Source organism: Catharus ustulatus, chromosome 5 (assembly GCF_009819885.2).
Source record: "Catharus ustulatus isolate bCatUst1 chromosome 5, bCatUst1.pri.v2, whole genome shotgun sequence".
NCBI lineage: Eukaryota > Metazoa > Chordata > Aves > Passeriformes > Turdidae > Catharus > Catharus ustulatus.
In genome coordinates this window covers 36,406,769-36,418,884 of record NC_046225.1, presented here as the reverse complement: position 1 = coordinate 36,418,884, position 12,116 = coordinate 36,406,769, and the positions used below count along the sequence as shown (strand labels likewise).

The 12,116-nt window shown below is 43.3% G+C and overlaps 1 protein-coding gene across 1 annotated transcript; it reads left to right on the top strand.

The window, feature by feature from the left end:
* Positions 1–2,958: 2,958 nt before the first annotated feature.
* Positions 2,959–11,799, top strand: LOC116996237 (histone PARylation factor 1). Its single transcript, XM_033059487.2, has 8 exons — positions 2,959–3,036; positions 4,082–4,241; positions 5,790–5,976; positions 6,456–6,554; positions 7,580–7,730; positions 8,463–8,550; positions 9,119–9,291; positions 11,552–11,799. Exons 1-8 carry the CDS (start codon positions 2,980–2,982, stop codon positions 11,681–11,683), a joined length of 1,047 nt encoding a protein of 348 aa, XP_032915378.1. The 5' UTR covers positions 2,959–2,979; the 3' UTR covers positions 11,684–11,799.
* The last annotated feature ends 317 nt before the right edge of the window (positions 11,800–12,116 follow it).

The following is a 12,116-nucleotide window of genomic DNA, read 5'->3' as shown; positions in this document are numbered from 1 at the left end:
TTATCTTAAATATGGCCAAACACTGGTACTCTTAACCAAAAATCTAGTGGTTAGGGTACCTACCTGGAAACTGTCAAGAGACCAGGATTCTCAGCTGGAGAGCATTTCGTATCCTCCTCCCTGAATTATGTCGGGGGTTTTTTCTGTCCTGGGTTAAGAATTGGCTGGATGGCTGGGCCCAGAGAGTGGTGGTGAATGGTGCTGCATCCAGCTGGGGAGCAGTCACCAGTGGTGTCCCCCAGGGGTCTGTGCTGCGGCCAGTTCTCTTCAATACTTTTATTGATGACATAGACGAGAGCATTGAGCCTTTGATTTGTAAATTTGCAGATGACACTAAGCTGGGAGCATGTGTAGATCTTTTGGAAGGAATGAGGGCTCTGCAGAGAGATCTAGAACATTTGGATGGATGGGCAGAATCCAATGGGATGGGGTCTAATAAGTCCAGGTGCTGAGTTCTGCATTTTAGCCACAATAACCCCCTGCAATGTTACAGGCTGGGAATGGTGTGGCTGAACAGTGCCCAGGCAGAAAGAGACCTGGGAGTGCTGGTTGACAGCTGATGGAACATGAGCCAGCAGTGTGCCCTGGTGGCCAAGAAGGCCAATGGCTCCTGGTCTGTGTCAGGAATAGTGTGGCCAGCAGGAGTACTCAGCACTGGTGAGGTCACACCTTGAGTACTATGTCCAGGTCTGGGCCCCTCAGTTCTGGAAGAACATTGAGACGCTTGAGCACATCCAAGGCTGGTGAGGGGATTGGAACACAAGCTCCCTGAGGGAGCTGGGGCTGTTCAGCCTGGAGAAAAGGAGATTCAGGGGTGACCTTATCGCTCTCTACAACTCCCTGAAAGGTGGGGGTTGGACTCTTCACCAGGCAGCAGGTGACAGAATCAGAGGGCACAGTCTCAAGCTGCCCCAAGAGAGATATCAGTTGGATATTAGAAGTTTTTCACAGAAAGAATAATGAAGTACTGAAATGCTTTGCCTGGGGAGGTGGTGGAGTCACAATCTCTGGATGTATTTTAAAAAAGATTGGATGTGGCACTTGGTGGCATGGTGTTGTTGAGATGTTGGGGCATGGACTGGACTTGATCTTGGTGATCTCTTCCAATCTAGTTTTACTGTGATTTCCAAACTGTTGGCTGTTCTAGAAGAAAGGTTCTCTTGAGTCTTTAATAGCTTGTGTGGAGAAAAGAATTTTCAAAATTGATTGACTGATAAAGCTCATGAGCTGTATCTTCAGTGGTAAAATCACTCCAAGTTAAGCTTTGGACACCTAGCACTAGCATCAAGTCAGTGTACGAGTATTTTTCTAGTCAGTTTGCATTCTTTCCAGTATAAGTGTGCCTTGTGTTCTGGCATATCTAAAATGGAGTCACTACAAATCTATTTGCAGCTTACATTGCATCTGTTTCAATACTATAATGCAAAATATTTTAAGAAGCAAAAGTCAATCTCTTTAAAGGTGGAAAACTTTGTAAAGCTGTTTTCTTCTTTATCCAAAGTAAAGGTAGATGCTTTCATGCTCACTTTCTGTACTTATTTTTCCTTTGGGTGACATTTCCTCTAGCCTCCACTATGGCTAAGGCTTTGTATACTAGAAATTATGAGTGATGCCAATATTAGAAAGCATTTCCCAAAGAAACCTCAGGCCAGTACTCTTGACACTTTTCAGAAAGAAAATTAGGTTTGTGGTTTCTTAGTAAGCTTTTGTGCCTTGTTTCTGCTTAGCCTCAGGCAATGAAATGTAAATCCTTAAACAAGGTTTGGATGTGAAATTTAATATTTCTTGTGTATGCAGGATTTTGGTAAACAAACAACAGATATGCTGATTTAAACAACAATTTTTCCATCTGAGAAAGGAGACTTTGATGCCAACGCTGTTCTGCATCTACATCATAGCAAGCCTCGCTGCTTTATGTGCAAGCAGAACCATCATCAGTCAGGATAAAGTTTCCTGTGACTTGTGTGTAACTCCTAAAAGTGAATGGTGTAGCCTGCCTTAGCATCATCGAGCTTTTATGTGAGTCATACAGCTGTCAGGCGGTTGAAATGCACTGCAGTTTATTCCTAGACCTAAGTTAACAATCTATACAAAAGCAAATATTTAAAACCTTAACAGACTGCAGGATAACAAGATCTCACGGTATTTATTTATGCCATACACGCATCTTTCTTTCTGGTAGGCACTGTGAGCTCACTAATTCCTGTAGCTTAACTACGTTATGTTTCTTTAAATAAACCCACTGCGATCTCGCTTACTGAAACAAAAAGCGTTTATATATATCCAGCTTCCCACTGCCGCCTCCTGTGCCACCGGTTTTCCAGCCCTCTCCCATGCAAAGCACTGGAGCGGTGTAAGCGGATGTTGAATAACGTGATCAGGGGCCGCTCTAACTGAGGAACGTGTCCCACTTGGGGCATGTCACACACGGCTGCCTCGGTTCTTTCACTGAACAGAAGCTGTGATGCTTTTATATTCCTGGCAGCTGTCAATTGCTGAAGGAGAAGATTAGGGGAATGGGGCTTTTTTTTTTTTTGTGCAGAAAACCTGTATTGTTTCCTCTCTCTTATGCCTTTATCTGTGAAGGAGATGGCTACATTTCAGGTCATCTCTTCCTCTGATCCCAATACACCACCCTAACTCATGTTACAGGAATTCGCAGGTACATATAATCAGGTTTTTTTTAAAATCAGCCTCGAAAGCTTATCTACACGGTGTATCTACCGCTGAGAGAACATGGCGGTGAGTTCCTGACTTGTCTCCAGCACCACCCGCATTCGCAATCCGCGGTGATCCGCGCCTCCTCATTCCCCCGCCGCCGCTCCGCCGGGCCTGCCACAGCCGGGGGTGCAGGCGGCCCCCGCCCCTCAGCGCCCCTCGCGGCCGCCGCACGGGGCCGGGCTGCCGCGGGGCTGCGCAGGCGCGGTGAGTGCGCCGTGTCGCGGCGGCGGGCGCGCGGCATGCGGGCAGCGCGAGCGCATGGCAGGTGGCGGGAAGCGGAGGCCGCGCGGCGCGGCGGGACCGGCCGGAGAGCAGGTGGGGCGGGGGCGGCCGCCGCCGAGGGGCTGCACCGGCGCGGGTGCCTCGTGGTGTCTGTCGGTCCTCTGTCTCCTTGCCCCTCGTTCTGTTCTGCTCTGTGGCTTTGGAGAGAGTCACAGGGCCCCCCGTTCTCCTCGCGGGGACCGCCGCGCATGAGGTGGGGCTGGGCCCGCCGGCCGCCGCATCATCCCGGCGGGACCGCGCTGGGAACGGGGACACGCGACAGGCTTACTTGGCGGCGGCCCGCTTCAGAGATGAAGTGTCCGATGCAATGCCCTCTCTTTTTTCCTTTTTTTTTTTTTTTTTTTTTTTTTTATTCTTTCAAATGAAGGGCTAGCAATTCTTACCAACTCATGGAGACGCATGGGGGAGTGAGGTGGTTGAGGCTACTTCCCCGGTAGAGTGTGCCCATATGGATCAATTCTTAGCCTGCCTCAGTTCAGTTCACGTTACATAATTTTTAAAAACAGCTTCACATTTAAGCTGCATTTAAAATGCTGCACTGAAAACTGCAGTAGTCGCGATGTTGAATAACACAGTAGTTAAAATAGCAGAGAGCTCTAATATCTGAAATAATAGAGGATTTTTACTGTATTCTTTAATTTGATATGACAGAGTCATATTCCTACTTTCATCTGTCTGTAAAACATATAAACATATTGTATGCAATCTGCAGTGTGATTGAAAATGGTCATTTTAAAGCAATGTGGAATTAGATTAAACTTTGTGATTGCTTGTTCCTGTGCTTAATGAACTAACAGAAGTGCTTCTGTTGGTTATATTGACCCATTATTATCAAAGAGGTAGTTTGCTACTTCAGACATGTTTAATGCATTTGTCAGACTGCACTTTTAATGGGTTCTGTCCAAAACAGTCATTCTAGCCTGTAGATATGCTGCTTTAACTAACAAACAAGTCCTAATGGATATAATACTTACATTTATAAAAGCTTCGTAGAATCCATTGGTAGAGCTGACAAAAAGCAACTTAAAAAACCCTGTTTTGAATTGGTTTTTTGGGTTTGTTTTTTTTAAATCTACAGAGTGAAAAAAATGGAGCTGTCAAGAAGAGAAGATCAAATCAGGCAGATAATCCTGATAGTCTTTGCCAAGAAGCAGAAACATGCTATCATCTTAGACTGCCTGAGGACTTCTACCAGTTTTGGAAGTTTTGTGAGGAACTAGATCCTGAGAAACCAAGTGGTGAGGTTTTAAATTTTGTGTCTTCTAACTTTCACTCCCAAAAGCAGCCTGAAGGCAGGCAAACTGAAGGTGGTCAGATGCATTTTAATGAAGCATCAGTTTCAGAGGATATTTATATGAGTGCAAACTAAAACACTGGCTGTAATCACCAAGACGTACACTTCAACCTTTCTGAAATGTAACTACTCAAGTTGTGCAATGTAAAGGGACTAAAGGTAGTCTAGATTTGCCTTTCTTGCAGGTGCATTTAAAGTGTTTAATATGGAACTCAAGTTTCCTCATGTATCATAATTTAATGCTGGTCAGCAACTGAGCACCACACAGGCACTTCCTCACTCCCCCTAGGTGAGACAGGAGAGACAATCAAAAGGGTGAAAGTGAGAAAACGTGTGGGTTGAGCTAAAGACAGTTTAATAGGGAAAGCAAAAGCCACAAGCAAAGCAAAACAAGGAATTCATTCACCACCTCCCATGTGCAGGCAGGTATTCAAACATCTCCAAGAAAGCAAGTCTTTGTCATGCTGGATATGATCCCATATGCCATGGAATATCCCTTTGGTCAGTTGGGATTAGATGTCCCAGCTGCATCCCCTCTCAGCTTGTGCACCCACAGCCTCCTTGCTGGTGGGATGAGAGGTTGAAAAGACTGTAACTCAGTGTAAGCACTACTAAATCTGGATTTCAACCTCTCCAAATTTATTATATAACAGAATTGGCATCCCTATGTGCTCTAGAAATGATAGAATCTTTGAGTCATAGAATGGTTTTGGTTGGAAGGGACCTTTTAAAGGTCATCTTGTCAAACCCCCTACACTGAGCAGGGACATCTTCAACAAAGCCGGGTTGCTTGGAGCTGAGTCCAGCCCAGCCTTGAATGTTTCTAGGTCACCCACCATGTCTCTGGGCAACCAGTGTTTCACCATGTGCATCATAAGGCATTTTTTTTCTTGCATTTAGTCTGAATCTATCCTGTTTTAATTAAAACCCATTACCCCTTGTCCTCTTGCTACAGGCCCTGCTAAAGTGTTTGTCCTTACCTTCAATACCTAAAGTACTGAAAGGCTGCAGTACACTCCCTGGAGCATTTTCTTCTCCAGACTGAACAACCCCAACCCTCTCAGCCCATCTTTATAGGAGAATGCTCTAGACCTCTGATAATCTTCATGACCCTGCTCTGGACCCACTCAAAAAGGTCCACAACTGTGCTGATGACCCTGGAGCTGGATGCCGCACTGCGGGTGGGGTGTGAGCAAAGGGGCAGAATCCCCTCCCTGGCCCTGCTGCCCATGCTGCTTTGGATGCAGCCCAGGACAGGTTTGGCTCTCTGGGATGTGAGTGCACATTGTCAGGTCTTGTCCAACCTCTCACCCACCAGCACCCCCAAGTCCTTCTGGGCAGGGGTGCTCTCCCATCTGTTCATCCCCAGCCTGTGTTGATACCAGGGCTTTCCAGGTGCAGAACTTTCACTTGGTCTTGTTAAACCTGAAGAGATTCCCATGGGCCCAATTCCTAGTCTAGGTGTGCATCTGATTCATGATTTGCTTTTCAGATGCACTTGTGTCAAGTGTTGGACTTAAGCTGGTTGGACCGTATGATATTATTGCTGGAAAACACAAAAAAGCAAAATCAACAGATGTGAACTTCAATCTTCATTGGAGATTCTTCTATGATCCCCCAGAATTTCAGACTATACTTGTTGGGGATAGCAGAACACAGTATCACATGGGATATTTCAGGTATTTTATTTCCTGTGTGCTCCACTACAACTATGCATAGCTTTTGTCCTCTTTCCATGAAACATAACTTGTGTGCTAGTGCCAAACAAGAGGTTTTTTTTGTAGTAGGATATTTACACATAGCTTCATATTTTTATTAAAAAAGATGACAGGAACAGGAGTTGAAGACTAGATTTAAATATTTTATAATCTACCTCCTCCAGCCATACAGAGCACCTTCATTCACTAATCTTTAAATTTTGCCATGATACTGGGAACAAAATCAAGTTACCAAAAAGGGATGTGCATTCTCTTTGCTTGTATGGATGCAAGCTCTTTTCAAGGCTTGCTGTAGGATTTTAAAGCTTTAGATCTATGGGTGTTTTTTGGTAGGCTTCTGAAGGAGATGGCAGCATGGTGAGGAGGCAAATTTAGTTTTACTTTGAAATAGGAGCAAAGGATACAGCTTGACTATTTTGTATGTACTTTTTCATCAATAGGGATGTGCCAGATGAGCTCCCAGTGTGGGTTGGTGCAAATGAAGCTAAGAAGGGTTGTGTGATTTCACAAGTTGGTGATAATGTCTTTGCTGCAGTCAAGTAGGTTCATATTTACTTCTATTTATAAAGAAAATAGAGAAAAATAGTTAATTGGGAAGTGGGATGTGGAATAAGAAACTAACTTATTATATGTCTTTCTTAAGAAACCCTCACTTACTTTTCTGCCCCTGCTGGCAAGTTTTTAAGATTCTCTCAAAAGCCTTTGTAGGCTTTTTGACAGTATTTTCCTTTCAGAACTAAAATAGGTAAGTGTTAATTATGCCATTCCATAAATACATTGGCAGTGACAGGCTCTTAAATTGGAAAAAATATCCACTGGGTATGTGGTATGTTGAAATATTTTTTTTTAAAAGTAGAGAAAGGGCATCTCAGTGGCGAAGAAAATCTGAGTATCATAGTAGATTAATAGCATCTGGCTCTTGTTCTTGCCTACTTAAAGCATTCTTTTTGTATATAATTAATATCTAAAAGTACCATTTCTTCCCTGTGGCAGGATAACACTGACATGGATGTGTAGTTCAGTCTGATTCATGGAGCTTTACATGTTCCTGTGTCAGGAATGTAAACAAGTGATCTCATCCATGCCAGTTAAAAATGGAAAACTCTCTAAGGACAGACACGTGTCAGTCAGTGAAAGCAGACTGGAGTGGCTTCTGCAAAAGAGCCCTTGTGCAGTGCAGAGTTTAAACAAGGACATTTGTTTTGGAAGTACCATGGGGAAACTCATAAATATGTATTTGTGTGCATGACTTGGGTGACAAATGGTGTATATGGCATGGAAACAGCAAACTGAATTCTTAAGATAGAAAGATGAACAGTTACTGAGGATGGGAGAACCTTCAGCACATGCAGATTGCATAAACTAGATTGTAACACAGATAAGAAAAACCCAAGTACTAGCTGTGCCAAACTATTTTCTTTCCACTTGTTAAGAGGCTTGCATTTTCAAGTCTCTGTATGAATGAACTCAGGACTGCTAATCTTAGTTGTTAAGATGTAGAGGTTTAATGTTTAGAAGGCTATTAATTTTTTTTGTTTTGTTGACGTGTTTCATCTGTTCGCAGATTATTTTTGTCAAAAAAACTTAAGGAAGTGGCTGATAAAAAGAAAAATGCTGTTTTGAAAGACATAGATGAAAAGCTAACAAGAACAGCAAAAGAACTGGGTTATTCTCTGGAACAAAAAACCCCGAAGATGAAACAGAGAGATAAGAAAGTATGACTTTCCTCATCTACTGGAGAGAACTAAGTTCTGTTAAATTTTTTTCATTTCCTTCCTGTTCATGTTTTTTCATCTTTCTAGTCAGTAAGGATGCTTTATTAGGAATTTCCAGAAGTAATCAGCTCTCCATAAAACTTCAAGCGAGGGAAGATTACTATATAAGTGTGTTCCAAATAATAGGATTTAATAAAAACACTTTACTCTTGTAAGTCATAGCTTGGCATTCAATTAAAAGTAAAACAAAAAGAACAAACCACCACCAGAATAAACCAGTAAGCACGGTAGTCTGAAAACTGAAACAAATAGATGGCATGGAGAAAACTGCTTTAAGTGGAAGATTGTTCTAAATAGTTGGGTTGGATGTGTTAGAAAAAGGACCATTAAGGATGATAGGGATGCAAAAAATCTGTTATGATCATCCGTATCAAAAACAATTATGGTAGGAGAGGACTAAACAAATGCAGTACAAATCAACACAAGTGACTACAAGGGTTCTTAGATTTCAGAATTTGAGTGAAATGGAGTTTTCAGTTATTTCAAACTTCAATACTTGAAATGAACTGCAGTGTAATTTGAAACTAAGTTTGATGTCCTGGATCTAGAACACCATATTATGTTTGACCACCAGCAGTTAGTGTTTAAGGTATTAGTGTTTAATGAGGTGAGTTATTTTTAGGTCACATTACTGTCTTATGGTGCTATGTTCCATTTTCTGTCTTTATTCAGGTGGTGACCAAAGCATTTCATGGAGCAGGCCTAGTTGTTCCTGTAGACAAAAATGACGTTGGATACAGAGAACTTCCTGAAACAAATGGTAAACATCTTGTTTGCTATATGCTTCTGCTTTTTTGCAACCCTCAGTGAAAAGCAAACTGCATTCATGCTTTCTACTTAAAAAAATTCAGTGGTAGAGGTAAAACATAGAAGTCCTAACCATCACACTTGACCTCAAATTATTGTCTTTAAAGGAACCAGATGAGACTCAATGAAACATGCTAAATCTGAGAAAAGAATGCCTGAAGTAGTAGTTTAGATGACCTTTTCTTTTGAGTTGTCAAAGCCATGCAGGAAGTAGATCCAAAAAGCTGATCTACATTCAGACATGTGTGGGTTTATTTCTTATCCACCCTCTTCTCCTAATGTTGTTTTAACCAGAATCAGTTCCTTGATGTAATTTCATCACGAATGCTTGTTTCCCTTTGTGAGGAACTGAGAGGGATGGGCATGGGGCAAGAATAAGCTTTTAAGGAGAGGGGGAAGCTTCACCAGCAGTTCAGAGTGTAAACATGACACATGGGTATAGCTTTGCCACAGAACACTTCTGTGCAATATTAAATTTCTTTATTTAAACATCTTAATATCTGCTTTTGTTTTTTTTGCAGCTAATCTTAAAAAAATTTGCAAGGCCATTGTTGATGCTCCAACTGATGAGGAGAGAGTAAAGGCCTTTGCACCCATTCAAGAAATGCTGACCTTTGTTCAGTTTGCTAATGATGAATGTGACTATGGAATGGGATACGAGCTGGGCATGGACCTATTTTGCTATGGATCACATGTGAGTATTGCAAAAATCATACTTCACAAAATTATACATTATTTTATACATGGACTAGAAGTTGTTCTGCTGTAGATTAACTATCCCTAGGAATCGTGAGGGTCTACAGGAATATTCTTAATTCATGAAAACTGTTAAAAAGTCACACAACATCATTCCACATTAATTTAAAATTGTGTGTATGAAAGTCCAATCCTGCAATTCAGAAATGGAGTGTAAAGTGCCTGATTCAAATGCACTGAATTGCTGGAGTCCCCTGTCCCCAGCTGCGTGTATAGGAACCCATACTCAACCAGATCAAGAAGCAGCCTGATGTTTGCAGTAACCCCAGCTAAAAGAACTGAACTCAGGTCAGCTGCCTGGCTGTACTGCACAGGGCACCTCCCACCTGGAGTCTGTTCCCTAGTTCTCTGCTAACAGTGAATAAATATCATCAGTAAGGGGATTGAATTAAGAGCACTTGCTACACATTAAATTTAATGCTTTTTGTTCTGTATTAGCTATTGGCCTGTTCATGAAAAGGGTCATGACTGTAATCAGTCCATGGCTAGAAAATGGCAACATCAACCTAATATGAATGGATTGTCATAAAACACCCGTGCAAAGCAGCTGCTTCTAGCAAAACTAGTATTGGTTAAGTGATGCTCCAGAGTATCTTGAGAAAGATAAGTTTTTCAATACTAAATGTAGGCCCAAAAGAGCTGTGTTGAACACTGGTTAAAATATTTAGCCATTGAAATTCATGAAAACTGACTGCTCTTGCCATACACAGTTAAATTACTAATGTGTTTCTAAGATTTCATGCTCTGCTCTCTTAAGTTTCGTACAGCATCTGAAAATGAGTGGTATTTTCCTTTGATATCCTGCTCATTTAGAGACCTTTCACAGTTCACAGACTAGGCTGCTTCAGCTGCTTAAATCCTTTCTACAACTGGAAGGGCAGTAAAGAAAAGGGTTCTTCCCATTTTTCTGAGTAGGTGGAGGCAAATATTTTATCTTCCATGCTTTGTGCCTCTCAGGACATTATACTAACCACTGACAAAGTCCTGCAGTGAAAAATTGTGTTTATAGTACTGTCATGTGTCTTGTCCATTTTACACTGTACCTTAAACACCTGTAACTTTGCAGCTGTTTTCTAGAATTAGAAACCTTCATCTTCTAGTTTAGTAAACAGAAGAAACAGTGGCTTCACATGTAAGTTTTGCTTAGTTAGGTCCTTGCCTGTCTTGGAGCTCCTGCTTGAAGCTGTTTTCCAGTTTTTGCTGGAGTCTTCCTGTCCCTTTGCTTACCGAGCCAGAGAAACACTGACCCTTTATCTGATCAGAGGTACAAGACTTCACCAACGCAAAGGACATTGACTTTATGGAGCATGGGGAAAATTGCACCAGGGTAACTTTGAACTTTTGGGAGCTCTTGGCCTCTCCAAGTCGAGGCAAGAGAAAATTGCAAGGACTTTATCCACGGCAGCATTCTTGTCATCTGTGGACATTGTACATATGTTTGCCAGTAAGGCCAGAAAATTATGCAATGCAAAGTAGCTGGTTTTTTTTTTTTAGGTTATTTTGTGAAACCCTTGTAGTTTATGGTTGTATTTTTGTATTCTTTTTTAACATGCTAGTTTGCTTTATGTATTTAAATAAACTAAGACAGGGATGTAGGTTAGCCACAAGCCAGTTAGGTAGCAGATAGTGAGTAGGAACAGGACCTTTAATTTCATAACGTGTCAATTACCACCTGATTTGGACCAATTTTACCAGATTTGTCTGAGGTGGATGGGCCACCTTTACTTAAACTGGAAAAGGAACATATATAATTTATATGTGCTCAAAAAATAGCCCAAGACATAGAAAAGGACTTGAATCTTTTCCCCTTTGTTTGAGAGATACAATGGACTTACATGTACAATAATGGTTGCAAATGCTAAATATGCTCTGATGTTTATACATTTGAAGTGCTTAAATTGTTACTGTAAGTACCACTGCAATCTCCGTGAACGGCCAGGTGGGATGAGACTAGTGAGTGGGACCATCATCTCTTGCCCTGCTAGCACTCGAGTTCTGTCTCTCACTGGGGCAGCTTGGGCACCCCTGCTTGCCCTTGCTGTGGCTGTCACAGCTGTAGCATGAGGCTGTGCTCAGCCATTTTGGGAGGGTTGAAGGGCACAGTTTGAATGGGGCAGAGCCAGGGGGTGGGGTTGCTCCCCGAGTTAAGAGCCGCCCTCGGCCTCAGTGGCTTTGTTGTTTTCCCTTCTGTCCTGCAGTACTTCCACAAGATGGTGGGCCAGCTGTTACCCCTGGCTTACTCCCTGCTGAAGAGGAACCTCTTTGCCGAAATCATCGAGCAGCACCTGGGCAACCGGCGGGAGGAGGACCTGGATCAGCTGGTGCCCTGAGCCGGGCACGGGGGCTGCAGGCGCCCAGGGCCGGGCTTGTCTTTGTGTGTGTGTCTGTGGATCTTTTTGTACTCGGCGGCGGTGTCTCCTGCGGTCAGTAAAGGTTTTCTAAGGAACGCGTGCTTCCCGGTGATGGCTGCGCTGGGCGGGCCCGGGCGGGGAGCGGCGCTGGGCACTGACACGGGGCTGGTCCTGCCCTGCAGGCCCCGGGAGCCGAATCCGGGCCGGGACTGGGGCTCCAAGGAAGCAGGGGAATAGCGGGCCGAGCCCACCCTTGCTCGGAGCACCTGTAGGCACCATGCCAGCGACTCACGGCAGGGCTGGGCCGCTGTGCCTCGGTCACCGCCTGCCTGTGCCATATGCGAACGGAGCCCCATGTCCCTGCTCTAGGTGATGATTCTGCCCTTCTGTGCTTCCCAGCTGTGTCCCACCA

Coding starts and splice junctions, on each gene's coding strand:
- LOC116996237 (XM_033059487.2), top strand. CDS start 2,980: ATGGCAGGTGGCGGGAAGCGGAGGCCGCGCGGCGCGGCGGGACCGGCC. Junction 8,551..9,118: donor AGAACTTCCTGAAACAAATG/GTAAACATCTTG, acceptor TTTTTTTTGCAG/CTAATCTTAAAAAAATTTGC. Junction 9,292..11,551: donor TATTTTGCTATGGATCACAT/GTGAGTATTGCA, acceptor TCTGTCCTGCAG/TACTTCCACAAGATGGTGGG.